The sequence below is a fragment of the Dendropsophus ebraccatus genome, chromosome 14 (genome assembly GCF_027789765.1).
Source record: "Dendropsophus ebraccatus isolate aDenEbr1 chromosome 14, aDenEbr1.pat, whole genome shotgun sequence".
Taxonomy (NCBI): Eukaryota; Metazoa; Chordata; class Amphibia; order Anura; family Hylidae; genus Dendropsophus; species Dendropsophus ebraccatus.
In genome coordinates this window covers 31,993,139-32,012,654 of record NC_091467.1, presented here as the reverse complement: position 1 = coordinate 32,012,654, position 19,516 = coordinate 31,993,139, and the positions used below count along the sequence as shown (strand labels likewise).

General features: G+C 43.2%; 1 protein-coding gene across 5 annotated transcripts in view; it reads left to right on the top strand.

Moving 5' to 3' along the window:
• The window catches only part of TANC2 (tetratricopeptide repeat, ankyrin repeat and coiled-coil containing 2), a 355,778-nt gene that overhangs the window by 234,853 nt on the left and 101,409 nt on the right, over positions 1-19,516 (top strand). For all 5 annotated transcript variants that reach the window (XM_069953551.1, XM_069953549.1, XM_069953550.1 and 2 more), the window contains one exon: positions 13,123-13,194. In XM_069953551.1, the coding sequence (XP_069809652.1) occupies positions 13,123-13,194 (72 nt within the window). The remainder of the gene's footprint in view (positions 1-13,122; positions 13,195-19,516) is intronic.

The following is a 19,516-nucleotide window of genomic DNA, read 5'->3' as shown; positions in this document are numbered from 1 at the left end:
TAGAAGCCCAAAGGCTTTTACATCTTTTGTGCTCCTGCCCCTGCTGCTTTTCTCATCTTCTTACGAATTAAGGTCTCTGTGATGGCAAAGCAATGCTGTATCTGTGCTATTATCACCTACACACAATAACTAGTTTTTCTGAGAGTGTAACCTCTCAGTGTACAGTGAGCCTATCAGGTACGTCAGCAATGCAGCTGTTACAGGCTGGATAATGGAGTTCAATGATGCAGTTCATTCAATTGAATATTGATTCTGTTCGCTAATTTCCTATTGCAACTATGCAAAGTAATTCTTCTCTAGATGGAAGAAATCTGCCTGTAGTGTCACCCAGAGGTAGCTGCCTCAAGTCTGGGGTATTGCATCCAGTTAACCAGTAACTTGCTTTAAAACAACAGTCTACGGATGGGTGCTTGGTGTGGCCAAGTATTTCTAGTAATTTTACCAGTCACTTTAATGGTTTGGATATTGGCACACATGGTAGTTGTCTATAGGGGGCACAAGAGAGGCCATTTTCTTCCTTCTGAAGGAATCAGTATTGCATACTCCTTTTCCATGGAGCACTGCCCGTAAAGTTACCCATACGTCTTATAATAATTTTGCCAGTACCCGCTGTTAGGTGTATGGGGGCATTAACAGACTGCTTTGAAAGGAAAAATTATACAATGTTGATTCCACCAGAAGAAAAAAATAATAATTAGTGTCCTGTATAGGCAACTACCCTGTGTGCCAATATCCGACCCATTAAAAGAGCCTTGGGGGGAGAAGAAGGGTCAGGTATGATAGATTTTCAAAGACTGGCCCCAGGGGTGTAACTAGAAAGGGCTGGGCCCTGTAGCAAACTTTTCATTGGGCCCCTCTCCTTTCCCCCATCCTAATGTAGATAATCCCAGTTTGTTAACCCTCCGCCAAGTAGATAGCATATGTTAGGCATCTCCCCTAGTATCCCCTCCAGTAGATAGTGCCCCCCCAAGGTAGACATATACCCTAGTGTCCCCCAAGGTAGGCATCTCACTTCATATCCCCCTGTACATAGTGTCACCCAGAACAGACATTTCCCCTATTATACTACCCCCCTAATACATAGTGTCCCCCATGGTCAGCTTCTACCTTGGGAGCTCAGGGGGCCAGTGTATTGCAGGGATGGGCCCCCTGATGTGATGTGCCCCATAGCAGCCGCTATGGCTACTACAAGTGGTAGTTATGCCTCTGCCTGGCCCTATTGTTCTCTGAGGAATAAGTCTGAACCAGAGATGGCTGGTTTCAGCTTACACCTCCACATAGAGAACTCGTGAACAGCACCATTGTCCACTAGGAGTCAAAATGGGTCCTAAGCCCATCAGTTTTATAAAGCTAACTAATTCCATTTTGCTAAGAGGGCTACTAGGCCCAGAGGTGCGCAAGACATGGGAAACATTGCAATTTGTATAACCTCAGTTGACTTTAATAGATATTAAGTAAACAGTGTATCGCCTATTGCTACAATCTTTATGCAGCTTCCATTAAAGTCAATGGCAGTTAAACAAATTGCATAAACAGTTGTGTTTTGGCTTTAGTGGGTGGATTAGTGGAATTTGTTGGTAACAGCTTAAATAGAAGTTGCGACTTATATATTGTCTCTTCAGTGAGTCATCACACCTCTACGCCCATTAGACAAGCTGCCGGTCCTCGTGAAATTGGTGGATCCAGCCCATTTATATGCAGTGTGTATGAGCACCTTAGTTTTCCGGGGATAGATGTCTCCTGCTCTCCATGATCAGTACCTATGCTATGTCTCTAGAACCTGGCATAGAGATATACAGACAACAAGCAATCTAGCATTCTATAGCTGGAGAAAACAAGTGTCTAATCACTGCATTTCTTCCCTTGGTAATCTGTCATGATTCCGACGTCAGCTTTTCCAGGTTCACAAGCTCTTTCCCAGCTCTTCATGCTTTGCTGATGGTTGAAGCTGTGCGCTGCCTACATAATGCACTCCTCGTGGGCACCATGCTGTGTATTGACCCCAACTACTGTAAACACCCACAGTTGGTATAGACAGGGTGAAGCGTTTGTCACGGGATTTCTGGATCCCTCCTCTCATTTGTCTATCACAAACTTGTGTAAGCTACATCCAGTCCATCCTAATAGACGGATCTTGTGGATAATGGCATCTGTTGTGCAGAATCCTAGCAGTATGGAGCGAGCTAATGTGCCTTAAAGCTCTTCATCATTGACTGTGTTAAGCTCCAAAACACATAAGTAGCATTCAATTAAGTTCTTGTCAAACGCCCCTTACAGCGGGAAGAGAGGCAAAGATGGTCACAAAATTCGGAGAATTCAAATACACCCATATATGACAGTGTATAGAGGCAAAAAGTTATTAGTCATACTGCTGGAGATGGTACGGTATATGAAAATATATTATTATTAAAGTGCATTCACACGTGGCCAGTGTTTGACACAGTTTTACAACCATAATTTGACTGTGATATTATGTTAAAGGGATACTCTGTTTTAAAATCAACTGGAATCAGAAAGTTTTGTAAATTGCTTCTATTTAAAGAAAATTACGTTTTCCCGTAGTTATCAGCTGCTGTATGTCCTGCAGAAAGTGGTATATTCTTGACATAGTGCTCTCTGCTGCCACCTCTGTCCATGTCAGGAACTGTCCAGAGCAGGAGCAAATATCCATAGGAAACCTCTACTGCTCTGGACAGTTCCTGACACGGACATAGGTGGCAGCACTGTGTCAGGGTAGAAAGAATGCAGGGCATACAGCAGCTGTATTGGAAGGCTGCTAATGTTTAGTTGGTTATAAATGTTTCCATATATGTAAGAACATACAGAGCCAAGCCTATCATCTGACTATATATCTTACGTGGATAAGGGCCCACGACTTTCTCCTCATATGACTTCTGAAGGGGGAGGGGATAGAATGGGGCATGTTCTTTTTGTTCTTAAGGAAATAAAGCTGTCACCAGAGGTGTCTTGCAGCAGCTAATTCCTCTCTTTCCTCTGAGAACAAGTGCATGTGTATGGGATTTGGGACTAGCTGTCAGCCAAGTGAGTAACTTACAGCTATCTGATCTGCATGGCTAGCCTAATGGTTTAGGCTCCTTTTAGACGTAGATATTTCTTGACCCTGGGGGCTGCAAACAAGCACCAATCAGCGAGATTGGTGGCCTGTTTGCTGTGCAGTTACATGGCAAGAGAAATCGAGCAGGTGGGCTGCATGAAAAAACCTTCTATCGTTCATGCAGCCCAGGAAACTAACAGCACAGATATGTATATGTTTATATGTGTACTGTCAGTTTTCTATAATCGGCCCATATAAAAGGCCCTTAAAGGGATTATCCAGTGCTACAAAAACATGGCCACTTTCTTCCAGAGACAGCCCCACTCTTGTCTCCAGCTTGGCCGGGGTTTTGCTGCTCAGTTCCATTGAAGTGAATGGAGCTTAATTGGAAACTGCACCTGAACTGGAGACAAGAGGGGTGTTGTCTCTGAAAGAAAGTAGCCATGTTTTTGTAGCACTAGATAAACCCTTTAAGGTAGCTGTAATATGTGTTCAGCAAACAGCTGTCTCTCCTATTCTGCCCATACATAAGAATGTATTTCGTTTGGGGAGAGGAAGGGTGAGCCACTGCAAGACAGCTGTAATATGTGTTCAGCATACAGTTGTCTCTCCTATTCTGCCCATATAAGAGTGAGCCACTGCCAGACATCTCCTGTTAACACCTTATCTGAAATTTAAAGTGTATCTTTACCCCAACATCATCTGTTGGGAAGCTCATGCCTTTAAGCACCGACAGTGTACCAAGACCATACAGCTTCTTTGTGCTGTCATAGAGGCTCTGCCAGGCACAAGGTTTATAGAATTTTTCTTGTTTATGGATTATGTATAGACGACATTAGTCAAAGACATTATCCGGAGCAGCAGAGGTGTTTCTTGGCTCCACTACATCTCTCTGGATTGTCTGTTAAACATGTGGGAATGTCTTGAATCGATCTGAAGTCTTCAGCTTCGGGGCCTGAGCGGCAGATACGTATCAGATGATTAATAAATGCTGCAATGTGATGATGGCTGCAGATTCAGGTGTCTGGAAGATATGATAATTTTTATTGATTTTTATATTATGAATGAACAACCAAGACCAGAGCCCAATCTAGAGCCAGAAATGGTCTTATATGCAGAATACCCGGCCTGTATACTTGTAGAGAGTCTATGGAGAAGTATGATACCACCATCGCTGAGCTCTTTGTTCTCCCAGCACGGCCAATCTGCAAGTCACTTCCTGTCTGTAGCCGGTTCCTCCTCAGGTTCAATGTTGCATATTGTTGGGCTGCTGCGAGAGCTGAGCTGTAACTTGCGTAAAACCTCACCTCATCTTCGCCTCTGGATAAGGTGGCAGAACACGAAAAGGGGGGAAGAGAGGACTCTTTGTTTCCTCCGCAGACCTTACACAAACTGCTTAGTCACTCGCTGCAGGCTCAGGATTAGTTTATATGGTTCAGTTAAGCTCGTCTCGTTCTCTTTCCTTCATGTGGTCCTTGTCGTTCCAGGAAAAGGGGCTGTCGTTCCTTGCCAACACGCTGATCTTGCAAAAAAAAAGTTTCTAGCGCTTTGCCTTGAAGACTTTACACAAGTTGTGGGTCCGTAGTGGTTTGGCATAAATCCAGATGTATTAGGTAGTTCAGGTAGAACGCATAGGGAGCCAGAAATGCCTGCAGAAACACATGAAATCAACAGTAACCTAAACCTGGAAGGCGTTGTGTCATCTCTGACCACATACATTGTTGGAGAGGAGCCTTCATCTCTTCCACCGTGCTGTTTGTTTCATTGTGCCACTTACATAGATGAAGGTGTGAGCGTAGAAGCCTCTTCTCACATCATATTTCACTGCTAAATCACTTTAGAAATGGTATAAAAATAAACCTGCTCTAATCTCAGAGCCGGTGTCAGCTCAGCTGACATCATCCTCCTATTAAGATCTGTTCATTCCATTACCTATAACTCAGGTCAGAGGGGAGGTCGTATTGATAAAAGGTGTACATGTATATCACTCCTACTGTTGGGTCTGTAGCATCTAATACGGTACTGGCATAAATCATTTGTGGAGCTACTCTATATAGGGGCCCAGTATACAGGGGGGCCCAGGGACCACCAATGACCTTGACAGCCATAAGGCTCTCTTCAGATATACTTTTTGCACTTTTTTGTCATCCATGGTGCAGCTATTTTTCTTGTAGGGGAGACAGTCGGCACCATAATTCCAGGTACCATATAAGATAGACCTGTCTTATAGGTTGCATAGACTGAGCTTAGGAGGTGCTTTATGGGACATCTGTCCTTCTTTAGTCTAACTGTTTGGTTTCGGCAGTGTTCTCCGAACCGAATGTTCAGTGTTTGCTTCCCCACGGCTGCAGAAGTTGGATGCCACCCTACTGCTGCCAGGAAAACGTGAATATATCATATAGCTATATCCATGTTTTTCAGGACTCTCTAGGGCAACATCAAACTTCTGCAGCCGCGGGGAATCAATTGCTAAGCATTTGGGTTCTGAGAGCACTGCCGAACCCGAACAGTTTGACTGGTTTGTTCAACACTATCCTCCTCTGTGCAAGTGGCTCCCAATTCAGCAGACTTGAGCCATGTACCAAATGAATGGCCGTTCATCTGGTATGATCAGTATGACAGTCATGTAATTATGTGTGGCCTGCAGGGAATAGTTTTTTTATTAGTTCGTATTAAAGCACATGGCACATGATTGTGGTATATGTATTAAAACACAAATAAAATGCCGACCTGTTTCACACTCGTAAAAGTTCTTATTCATGGCCAAATACTGCATGAAAATGCCTGTCTAGCTCCAACTTCCCCAGTAATATTAACTGTGTGCCAGGAGCTGGGTGATCAGACTGTCAACCCCCTGGCCACACTATAAAAGGGGAGGTCTTTGTTGAGACCCATATACTGTGCCGGCCCCTGATCAAATCTGAAAATCTCACTGAGTGTTTAGTGATGCCTTCTAGTTATGTTAGGGTTTTAGCTATACATGGGAGTGTCATAATTGCTTACCAGACAGACCTTCATATGACTGCAGCATTGGGTTTTTGATGTGTTCTATATGGTGATGTTACAGTGCACATACATCTCCAGTATAGGTTCCATTGTGGAGCTCACAGGGGTAAAGGATATGTGAGTTGTTCTCTGTTCATATTATGTGTAGCATTTACAGAGGGGTGTATAAATAGAACTCAGTTCTTCCGCTTTATTCTTGTCTGCTGCTAAACCATGACTTAAAGGGTTTAAGGGAAGTGTCAATCCTATGGGGCTTATCGGATATTCACCTGCTGACGTTATGGGTTAGGGTGAGAATTGTTATAAATGTGACGGGAGTGAGCACAGTGTCAGATATCCTATGCCATCGGGCCGTCAGTGTGGTAGTGCCACTTGGAAGGTGGGAGCGCTCTGTGTTTATTATAGATTTGTGCCTTTACAGTCCCATAGGGTAGAAAGCTAGATCATAAGTGGGATGTTTGTTCTGTTCTATACAGTGTCAAATCCCGATTGCTGCCCAGCCTGTCCTGAAAAGACTCTGTTGATGAAAAGGATTACACTTCATATCATTTCTGCTCCTTAAAGAGAACTGGCAGGCTCCAGAAAAACACATCAAACTGGAGCAAGAGAGCAAATTAGTGACAGTTTAGTAATGAATTATTAATGGCTGTGCTGACTCGCAGGCGCTGATGCTTGAGAGCCGCTCCTAACGGGTGCAGAACGTGGAGAGAGCAACAGCTGCAGCCCACCCAGGGTGACGTTACCTGCAAGAGAGCAGCCATGTTTCTCTAATCCTGTACAACCCCTTGAAAGTGCCAAGTCAGTCCCCCTTTCACGGACAGTGAAAGCTATATATGTATGTTTTCTCTTTGTTAAAAAAAAACCTTTTAGATACCTCCTGACATGACATACACTCACCGGCCACTTTATTAGGTACACCATGCTAGTAACGGGTTGGACCCCCTTTTGCCTTCAGAACTGCCTCAATTCTTGGTGGCATAGATTTAACAAGGTGCTGAAAGCATTCCTCAGAGATTTTGGTCCATATTGACATGATGGCATCACACAGTTGCCGCAGATTTGTCGGCTGCACATCCATGATGCGAATCTCCCGTTCCACCACATCCCAAAGATGCTCTATTGGATTGAGATCTGGTGACTGTGGAGGCCATTTGAGTACAGTGAACTCATTGTCATGTTCAAGAAACCAGTCTGAGATGATTCTAGCTTTATGACATGGCGCATTATCCTGCTGAAAGTAGCCATCAGATGTTGGGTACATTGTGGTCATAAAGGGATGGACATGGTCAGCAACAATTCTCAGGTAGGCTGTGGCGTTGCAACGATGCTCAATTGGTACCAAGGGGCCCAAAGAGTGCCGAGAAAATATTCCCCACACCATGACACCACCACCACCAGCCTGAACCGTTGATACAAGGCAGGATGGATCCATGCTTTCATGTTGTTGACGCCAAATTCTGACCCTACCATCCGAATGTCGCAGCAGAAATCGAGACTCATCAGACCAGGCGACGTTTTTCCAATCTTCTACTGTCCAATTTCGATGAGCTTGTGCAAATTGTAGCCTCAGTTTCCTGTTCTTAGCTGAAAGGAGTGGCACCCGGTGTGGTCTTCTGCTGCTGTAGCCCATCTGCCTCAAAGTTGGACGTACTGTGTGTTCAGAGATGCTCTTCTGCCTACCTTGGTTGTAACGGTTGGCTATTTGAGTCACTGTTGCCTTTCTATCAGCTCGAACCAGTCTGCCCATTCTCCTCTGACCTCTGGCATCAACAAGGCATTTCCGCCCACAGAACTGCCGCTCACTGGATGTTTTTTCTTTTTCGGACCATTCTCTGTAAACCCTAGAGATGGTTGTGCGTGAAAATCCCAGTAGATCAGCAGTTTCTGAAATACTCAGACCAGCCCTTCTGGCACCAACAACCATGCCACGTTCAAAGGCACTCAAATCACCTTTCTTCCCCATATTGATGCTCGGTTTGAACTGCAGGAGATTGTCTTGACCATGTCTACATGCCTAAATGCACTGAGTTGCCGCCATGTGATTGGCTGATTAGAAATTAAGTGGTAACGTGCAATTGGACAGGTGTACCTAATAAAGTGGCCGGTGAGTGTAGAATGTATTGCAGTAACAGACTGATGATCCATATTTACATTAAAGGGGTATTCCGCTCAAACATAACTTTTCATATGTTGCTGCTTATGGCGAGACTTACAATTTATTCCATACTTGTTATTATCTATTGAGTCTCCTTCCCCCAGTTCTCAGCTGCTGCTTTCTGCTGAAGACAAAAAAACTGTGTGAGAGCTTTTCTTTGTCTCCGCCTCTTCCCTTCTGAGACAACTGATGGATAGAGGCCCAATCTGCAATGTTCTAATGCCAGGAGATAAATCACAGTGAGTTTATCAGCAACTTGATCTCAGATTATACCTCCCAACATTACAAAGAAGTTACAAAGTTTCAGACACAGCCTGCCAAAGACTTGTTTACATCAGCTGTCTTGAACGGAAGTGGGGAGAAGGGGGAGACGTAGAGAAAAGCTCACACACAGATTTTTGTGTCTTCAGCAGAAAGCAGCAGCTCAGGACTGGGAGAAGGAGACTGATACGATAATAACTATTATGTAAGGAATTGTTAGTTTCTCCATGGGCAGCGACATATGAAAAGTTATGATTGAGCAAAATACCCCTTTGAGTAAATGCTCTTTTTTGATTTTTCTCCTGTGATAACTTCAATGGTGTTTTTGTATTTCTCCTGTTGGGCGGCTGCCATGATCCCTATCACTAATCCAAACTCAGGGCATGAACTTTGGATTCTGTGGACTTTCTAAGAAATGTTTCCTGTATTCATGTGACAAATTTCCATCACTTTCCTTCCTTTTGTCCCGTCCAAACTGGAAGATAAAAAGTTTTTCCTGCCTTATTACGTTTTTCCTAACAAGAACTACACTTATGGTTGGATCACTTTTGGTGGAGTCCAGATCTCCTATCGCGGCACCCCCACTGCTTATCTATGATTACACAAGTGTGGCTTAGGTTATCTGTGGCTTGTCAATATAATTTATATGGAGACCACTTAATGTTAAAGAAGGATTGGGCTTGTTATATTGTAACCTTTCGAATATCCAGTGACCTTTTGTTCTACCTGTGTGAAAGGAGCCGGAGACGAGGAGGATCGCTTTTCAGGCGTTTTCTTCCTCTTCTAGGGGTAAGTGCAGTACCAGTTCGGCGGAACACCGCAAAACTGGTAGTAACTTACAATTACAACTAATGTAACTTTGTAATTATAATAAATCTTATTTGACCGAAATACCCCTTTAACATGTTCTGAATAAAGAGACTCCTCTGGCTGCGGCTTATCTCTCTAAGAACAAAAGGATCAGACAGTTGAAATCCTAACACGTTCTATATCTGTCGGCAGAGAGTTGGAAGGTCTCAGTTCACATTAGGGCTTTAAGGCAGTGCCCTTAACTAAATTAAAGGGGCGCTCTATGATTTCTTCCAGAAACTGCACCCTTCTCATCCTACATTTGTATGTGGTATGGCAGCTCAATTGAAGTGAGGAGAGCTGATCTGCAATACAACCTGAAATAAAATCTGGTGCTATTTTTGAAGGAAAAGACCATGATTTTTTTTTTAAATCCTAAACAGACCCTTTAAGTTAGCAAGTAAGTTCACATTGACACTAGCATTTGTCTTTATGTGGGATGTGAACTGATGAAAATATGAACCTGTTCACATCCACATCATCAATTCAGTTTATCTGCTCCCTCATAGAAACAGAAGAACGAATGATGGAAAGCCGGACACCATTGCCTTATAATGTGTTTAGTGGTGCTGTCCATCTTTTTTGATGGACAGAATGTGTTTCTGAGGTTCATGTATCTGTTACCCACATGAAAGACAAAGATAACTTAGAAGAAGAAGCGTGGAATGTTAAAGGGTTTTCTCATCACAACAACCCCTTTCCATATGTCCTATTACTCATATGGATACCATAAAGGCTTTGGACCCCGCCATGAGTCACTGCATGTATGGCTAGCTGTATTTCCCCATGGTTATAATAGCTGGGTTATTTTTAAACCAATACCTTCATACAAGACTATGACTAGTAATTTTTTAATTAGGGGGAAAAAAAAAATCACTTTTTTGAATCCAGTAAATAGAATTTCATAAAATCTGCTTGGTAAAAGAACTCTTGTGACTCCCACCCCCGTCAGCTGAAGCATGTGTTCTATTCATACATGTTTTATGTACACAGCCCCAGCCGGTTGTCATACTTCAATATTGGTTACTGTTTGCATGTAAACAGAGGAGACACAGCACCTTCTACAAGTCTGAAGGTTAAGCGGGACGCCGCTGGGGAGGCTGTATGCTAAGAAATAGCCACTTGTTTAATTTTTAAATATGCGACCTCGGTGCTCTTTACGCTCCTGTGAGACGATCGCTCCCCATCTGCGCCTCCTTTCTCTTTACTCTGCAATTTTGTACTAAAATCACAGAGCAAGACGTAGCATGTAAATCTTATTACAGCTCATGAATATGCAGCCATAGAAATTCCACAGCAGAACACGTATTCATTACCATTTTCTTGGCGTTTTTCAGATGTCTTTAATTTTTTGTGCGCTAGTATTTGTGTTATAATCTAGCATTTCTTTTACGGCCTCTGGGTTAAACATTCTTACACTGTTCTTTTTATCTGTCAGTGACCTAAGAATTTAAAGGAATAGGAGTAGGCTCTGTGCCCTGCCCCGTGCTCCTGAGAGGGCACCATTCCTCTCCTTTGTCAGGTAGTGCAGTACAACCCATATCATATGAAGGCCTATTCAAGCCAATGGGTCCAAGCTGCAATATCAACCACAAACCATGATGCTTTGTTTCTACATATGCGTTTGGAATGTGCCCATAGCACAATGAATAGCAGACCATCATTTCTCCCCCTATAGCCATACAATGTTACCAGGATCAGTGGTAAAATTCACCTGAAAGTCTCTTTTTTGGTGGGGTGAAAAAGGGAGAGCAGATCCTGTTTTACAGGTACAGTATTAAAGTATCTGAAGCCCCAATGGAAATCTGCATTTTCCCTATTATTTAAACTCATGAATTCCAGTCACTCAAATGTAGATGGTCCAGTGTCAACCAGTTTTTGATCTGGGATCACCTAAATACTAGTCACTGAGTAGTCTGTACCGGATCAGTTTAGTGTTTTCCAGCTAATCCGCGAAAGGAGAAATAAGTGGTGGCATGGTTTGCACCTTTGTTATACTCACTGGTTAAAAGTGGCTGGCAAGGCATGACACAATGGAGTGGCAAAATATAGATGAAAGTTTTCAAACACAGTCAGTGAGCTGGTGCCTTTTGTGCACCAAGGTACTCATGGTAGGTGGGACTCTCTTACAGAGTTTGCAATAAAGCCCAGGAGATTCCTTCCACTAATAGCCTTCAGTTTATTTGAGGAAGGAGTCAGGTTTACCACACTTTATTTACTAGGACTTTAAAGGGATATTATGTTGCTGCACGTGGTGAGACTAACAATTCATTTCATACTATAGCATGTATTCAGTCCCCTTCCTCCAGTTCTGAGCTGCTGCTTTCTGCTCTGTCAGTCTCCCCCCTTCTCAGGAGACAGGAGGATTAATCATATTGGGTTCATCAGCAACTTGACCTTAGAATAACCCTACCAGAATGACAAAGAAGCAACAAATTTACATATACAGCCAGCCTGGGATTTGTTTACATGAGCTGTCTCAGAGGAGGCTGGGGGTGGAGAGAAAATCTGACACACAGTTTTTGTGCAGAAAGCAGCAGCTCAGAACTGGGGGAGGAAACTGATTAGATAATAACAAATATGGAATGAATTGTTAGTCTCACCATGAGCAGCAACATATGAATAATTATGTTTGAGTGGAATTCCCCTTTAAGGTTGTCTTACATAGGACAGTTATTGTTAGCAAGGAACGCTCAATTGGCTGCTACAAATGAGCTTACTGATTGGTGCTTATTATTACAGTCATTCTAAGCCATGTTCAATAATTGCCCTGTGTATTAGGGATTTAAGGAAAGCTTCCTCTTGTAGGTGCCACTGTAGAGCGAGTTCTTTTACTGTGCACATATCCGCAGCATTATTGATATTTTATATGAATGTAATCCAGCCATATTAACGCATCCATGCTACGTATTATGACCCAGTATGACTATAACTGGCAGTGTCATAGGTCCCGATGATGCCGTCAGTTTGGGTTACTAGACATACAGTTGTACTTGTGGACACGTCTGTGTTTCATTCAGTTTCTTTCCCATTTTAACATAGAGGAAACTGCAGCAGCAGAATAGATTAAGCAGACTGCAGTGCAGAGTTTCTGTGTATAGACATGATGTCAGGCTATCAATCAGCCCTCGCCCCACCGCCTGCCAGGCTCTTAAGTTTATCGCTGCTGTTTTTGTAAAGAAAGGGGCATTAACCTTTTTATTACTGAGCAGCAATGCAGCAAATACTCCTGATATTCGCCTGGCTGATCTATAATACTGCCCTGTCCATTGTAATTATTAACTTTTTGTTTGGTATTGAAGTTTTGTGCAAACAGGTTGTGGACCGGATTACTTTATGGCTGGCACAACTTTGCGTTTGACCTTCCAGGAGGACGAATGACTTGAAGCACATTGATGTGGAGAGCTGAGCTAGTGTTTATACCTGATCACTGAGTCTTATGGTTCAATATGTTTTTCATTGCCCTTGTTCTTGATCTAAAAAAGGTTGTATATTGTTCCAATCAAGCCAGGAAGCACGTCGGCCCTTTGATGTACAGTTTATAGAGTCTCCGCGTTCCCTTCCTGTTTGCTGAAGACGTTCTTGACCTGAATCTTCCGTAGTGCTAGCTAATAGATCATCAGAGGTGTCTGAACATGCTCCTCAGTTTGTTGATCCAGAACCAGTTTATATTGAGTAATAGTAGATACAAGTTGGTTTCACATTTCCAGTTCGTGTAATTCACGGCATTACGTGTCTGTATTTTCGGAGGAAGAGTTATGTCTCATTCACTGACTTTTTTCCCCTTCTATTCCAGATGGGGGGAATGAGGAGCCACAAGAGCGAAGGCAGCACAGTGTAGACTCCCGCCACGGCCGGGCTTCACAAGGTAAGCAAGTCGAGGACCTTATTCACTTGGCACTGTATGACAGATCACAGTCTGCATTTTTTTCCCCCCTGAAATGATGCATGTGAACTACTGACGAATGACAGATTTAGCACACCCACTTACAGCCTCCCTCATGAACAGAACGGGCGACGTAATCATATTCTAATATTTGTCATCTACAAAACTAACATTTTACCCTTCTCCCTCTCCCTTGTCTTCCCCATTATCTGTCTCTTCATTTTCTCTTCCATTTTCTTTATTCCCCTAATGGGTTTATACACCTCTGCAAACATTTCTATTGCTTCAGTGCATCTAAACTATGGGACTGAGAGTGCAGTGCTCCGTTAACTTCCGCAGTCCCATAATAGTCATTGGGAGCCCCAACAGTCAGAGCCCTACCAATTACTTACTTATGTGGATAGGTGATAAGTTGTCATTTTTGAGAACCAGTCACATTGAAAATACTGTATGCAACAAATACTGCGGGGACACCATAAAAAAATAACTTGTGAAATACCCCAGCAGGGTATCCATTCACAGACAGCTGTTTCGGGGTATTTGCCTCTCATCAGTGTGGTGTAGGATTCTGGCTAAAGGGAGCAAAGCCTAGTAAGTGCATACAAGAGAATGATGGTTGACCTCAGGGATGTCAACCAAAACACTGCGGAGACACCATCATGTGTTTCTCTATGTCAGTGGATCTAGGAACATTGCCCTCTGGGAAATCATATATGCAAAAATACTGTGGAGACACCATCACATGTTTCTATGTGTCAGGCTAGCTCAAGGTCTGAATAGCTCACTGACGTTGAGAAACACGTGATGGTGTCTTTGCAGTATTTTTGCATATTTGAATTCCCCAAGGGGCAATGTTCCTAGATTCACTGACGTTGAGAAACACGTGATGGTGTCTCCACAGTGTTTTGGTTGGTCTCCCTGAGGTCAGCCATCATTCACATTGGCAATAATGTTATGGAGCAGGAAGAGAAGAGCAGACAGATATAGTTTTATGGGAAATATTTCAGGCTAACTTGTTCTTTATTTATTGAAATATCTGCTCATTCTGTGCTAAGTAGTCCAGTGGGCGGCCCTACTTGTTGACTGACAGCTCTTTCTATAAGTACAGAGAGAGCTGTCAGTCACGGAGTAGGACCACCCCCATGACTACTAAGCCCAGAATTAGCAGAGGTGCAGCCCCGGATGCTTACCCTTTGCTGTAAGTCCCTCTCCTGGAGCTGGTCCCCGGACGGAGATATCGGCGCTGGAAGGTGAGCGCGTGCTGTATGCAAATTACATTAGATGAGTCCGATGCTCATAGAGAATGACTCGAGCTGTCATTCTCTATGGGCGTCGGACCCATCTCTGGAGCACGCGCGCACGGCTGCCGACGCCGATATCTCCATCCCGGGTCCAGGAGCGGGACTAGCAGCAAAGGGTAAGTATCCGGGGCTGCACCGGAGGCTGGGCGGGCTCAGCGTCGGAATGCCGGGTGACAGGTTCCCTTTAATTGTGTATACATCTTTTATGCAGACCTAGGTGTCTTTATGATTACAGACTAGAAACCATAAGAGTCTATTTAGAAGTTCAGACCTATACCAAACTGAGGACAGGAGAAGTGCTGTTTCTGGAAGAAAGCGGACATGTTTTTCTAGACCTAGATAATCTCTTTAAAGGAAATGTATCATATTTTTATTATTTATTTCAATTTTTGTATGTAACTATACAGCATCATTTTCATAGTATACTCTACACCTATGTACTATGCCCCCTTCATCAGGGGTTGTGCAGTCCGTTTATTTTCTAGGCTGCATATTTCCCTGTGTAAACAGGAAGGCTCAGTCCCTTAGCTGTGTGGCCATTCCCTATATGAACAACAGTACTTCCAAATCCCTAGTCACGCCTAGGGATGCCCCAATGTATTACTGAGGTTAATAGACACAGTGGCTGTGATCATTCAGTGCAATCCTAGACTGTCCTCTGTCTCCTCATCCATCATCCAGAGACTCGCACTAATTGGGTTACCCTTCTACCAGATATATTTCATGCAGCAATACTGAAATGTAATCCCAGCCAGGCCTCTCCAGGAATTTCAAGGCGTCTGACTGAAGGCACTGCCGTACTGCTATATGGATCTGGAAACTTATGTTGTTGGAACAACTAAAAGGAAAACAAAATAAATAAATTCCTCCCTCCCCCCCAAAATTCAATTTTCTCCACATGTAAATAAGATACAGCAACAAAAAAAAATGTGATTCACCTTCCACATTCAGAGGAACATTTTCTTTTGTCACAGTCTTACAGCTGCACAGATTGATGCCATTAGTCTTCATTACCAGCCACGTTTTCCCATTGGGATGTACTTTGCCCTGATTTGACCAGTGTTCTCGTTTGGACGACATTTTATTGAAGACTGTGTAGTGAGCGGTTTACCAGCGGCCGCTCTCCCCGGTGAATTTTGTAGAGGATTAAAGGCACTTGTGGGGTCACTAATGTTTAAAATGGGAATACACCTTTAAGCCTGAGGCTACAGTGAGACTCACAGCTAAATTTTACAAATCAAAGGTTGTGTTCAAACATTGTTTGTTTCTTTCCCTCCTGTCTTTTGTACCAAAAAAATCCATTATTTAGCTGTTTTATCACAAAAGCTTCTTTTTTAAAATTAATTTAATGGCTGTGCACATTGTATTTTTTTAAGAGCTGTTTTTTGCAGGTAGACAGACAGGACCAAGACTTATGTGAACATAGCTTTATGGTGTGTTCACACCTACAGGATCTGCAGCTGATTTTCTGCAGCAGATTTCATTTAAATAACTGAACACAGCATCAAATCTGCTGCAGATCTGCTGCAGATCCTGTAGGTGTGAACGCACCCTTAAAGGGGTTATCCAGCGCTACAAAAACATGGCTACTTTTCCCCCTCTCTTGTCTCCAGGTCAGTTGTGGTTTGCAATTAAACTCCATTTACTTCAATGGAACTGAGTTTGAAACCTCACCCAATCTGGAGACAAGAGAGGGGGAAAGGTGGCCATGTTTTTGTAGCGCTGGATAACTCCTTTAACTTTAAAGCTGCAGCCAGTAGCTGAAGTAATTCATTGAGTTGTTTGCACTCTTGTGGTCGGCAGTGTTCAGTTAAATATCTTATCCCACGATTAAGGCTATGTTCACACAGTCAAAATGATGGCTGTTTTTATTAGACATCCGTCATTTAACAGATAACTGCCATTATTTTATAACCACGGACATTATTATACAAATAACTGCCATTGCTATAAAATGACTGCTGTCATTTCAACGATGTGTGAACATAGCCTAAAGGTGGACACAAATTTTCAGTAACTATTGGATGGTTATTTCTCTTGACTATTCCATACACATGAATGTTTTGCATCTACTTACCTTTTCACCTAACCTGTTGCATAGAGGGTAAGTTTTAAAGGGGTACTCAAGCAACAAAAAAAAAAAATTCTTTCAGATCAACTGGTATCAGAAAGTGCCAGAGATTTCTATTTTGTGGTCAACCACAAAAAAAAGGATATTTCAATCTGTTCTTTCTTATAATGGAAGTCAATAGAAACACAGATCCAAATGGATGGCACACAATTGCATCCGTTTTTTCCATAAAACGAATATGTTAAATTGAATGCTAAAATGCAGTGTGAACTCACCCTTAGGGCTCTACTACACGGAACGATAATCGGCCAATTCGGCTAATTAACGCTCTGTGTAATAGAGACATCGGCTGATCGTTTCTCTGACTCCAGGCCTAAAATCATCGGCCGCCGACTGTGCATTGCTACGTGTAATAGCGATTAGCGGCCAACAATTTAACAAACAGGTAATACTTCAACTGTCCACGTACCCGGTATTCTCCTGCGCTCTGAATGCGTCCTGACAGCGCACGCTGCAGCTTCAGAGTAGCCTGTATGAGCTGTCCGGGACAGGCGAGACCAGTGATTGGCTGAGCGGCCTGTCAGCTCAGACAGGCCACTCTGAAGCTACTGCAAGCGTTTCTGGGATGCATTCAGAGAACACCAGGCGCGTGGACAGGTGAAGTATTAACTGTTTGGGCAAGGGCTACATGGACACCGCTAATGATGTCCGTGTAGCCCTTGCTAAACGATTATTAGGCCATGTTATAGGCCCAGTAAACGAGCAATAAACGAAATCTAGCAGATCGGTGCTCCTTTACAATATTGATTGGCCGCCATCGGCCCATGTAATAGGACCCTTAGTCAGCCCTAGCCTAAATCCATTTTAATGCAAGATCAAAAAAAGATTTCCATTTTATGATCCATTCCTTTGTCTTTGGCTTTAAGAGCTGCATGTAGAAAACCTGAAAGTGGACAACGTACAAGTGATTTGCAAGATACATAGCATATATGTAAATGCTACTTTTCTCAATGTGGGTCATTCAAATAGAGAGGAGACAGGCAAATAAGGGCAAATAAACTACAGGTGGTCCAAAAGTAGGTGGACAGTATGGGGGAGATTTATCAAACATGGTGTAAAGTGAAAATGGCTCAGTTGCCCCTAGCAACCAATCAGATTCCACCTTTCATTTTCCAAAGAGTCTGTGAGGAATGAAAGGTGGAATCTGATTGGTTGCTAGGGGCAACTAAGCCAGTTTCACTTTACACCATGTTTGATAACCCTATAACACATACTGTCCACCTACTTTTAGACCACCCTGTATATTAATAGGACCCCGTCAAGATTTTGGTTGCTAAAATGTCTTATCAAAAACAAATAAGACAATATAAGATTTATGTAATAAATATATCTTCTGTAGTCTATATAATACCCTGTTGGGACTCTCAGGCTTCCTTGCTATGTCATTTGTATAGGGCCACTCTCTATGGTCCGAGGTTATATTATTTCTCTAGTTACAAACTAACAGGTAAAAAACTTTGGTACAGTAATTCATCTGGAACAGGCTCGCATGGATGAGTTTCTAGTCCTTGAGATGTATAACATTACATACACTTGTGCCTCCCTGCCCCCTGACTGGTTAATAGTTCAGGACGCATGGTTTATCTTTGATATGTTTCCAGCCGAGTTAATACGTTTAAGTGCTATGATGTCATGATCCTTACAGCGACTTCTCTGTACGGCTGGTATGTAATATACTGTGGGCTGCTGCCATAAAAGCTCCACAATACCGCCACCTAGTGTCACTTTAGGTACTTGTCACTTGTTTTATATCGTACATAGATGGTAGATACAAACTAGTTTTTACTAAATCTAATTTTTATTGCAGACCTTCCTAACATTTTCATTTGAGTGAAATTTACTTGTCACAAACCATCTAGGAGGCTGTAGCTTGTCTTCTACCTACATCTTGAACACATGCATGTTAATCAGAGTCATGGATTGGCAGGAGTCCATAATAGATCTCAGATCGATGCATCAATAATTCAGTTGCCAGGATAGAGGATGAGCCTCATAGCTGTGATCTATTGTAGATGAATTAGTCCTGGTGGAAGTACAGTAAGCTGGAGAGTTGCTTCATCAGACCTTTATCAGACTTGCCTAAAGCGGGGGGAAAACACACTGAATCCTATTGATTTTTGCTGTGATCTGCTCAGTTCCCCTGACTAATATTTGAGATCACAGCAAACTTTGTGTTTTCAAATGCTCCAGGATGTGCCAGCTAAAGTTGTGTCTACTAGTATTGGTAGGGTAGATGGCGCCCTGTACGGAATTTGCTTTTGGCACCCTCTGTGCTCCCCTATAGTAATCCCCCTCTGTGCTCCCCTATAGTAATCCCCCTCTGTGCTCCCCTATAGTAATCCCCCTCTGTGCTCCCCTATAGTAATCCCCCTCTGTGCTCCCCTATAGTAATCCCCCTCTGTGCTCCCCTATAGTAATCCCCCTCTGTGCTCCCCTTTAGTAATCCCCCTCTGTGCTCCCCTATAGTAATCCCCCTCTGTGCTCCCCTATAGTAATCCCCCTCTGTGCTCCCCTATAGTAATCCCCCTCTGTGCTCCCCTATAGTAATCCCCCTCTGTGCTCCCCTATAGTAATCCCCCTCTGTGCTCCCCTATAGTAATCCCCCTCTGTGCTCCCCTTTAGTAATCCCCCTCTGTGCTCCCCCATAGTAATCCCCCTCTGTGCTCCCCCATAGTAATCCCCCCTGTGCTCCCCCATAGTAATCTCCACGACAGAACAACAGAAACAAAACAAATGAACTCACCTAGTGCAGTGCTCTTCTGATCCTCCAGTGGGTCTGTCCGACATTACAAAGAGGTGCCCCCTTTTGATTGATGGAGTGATCCACCCTGTGCGGTTGCACAAGTTGCACACACCTAAGGCCAGCCCTGTT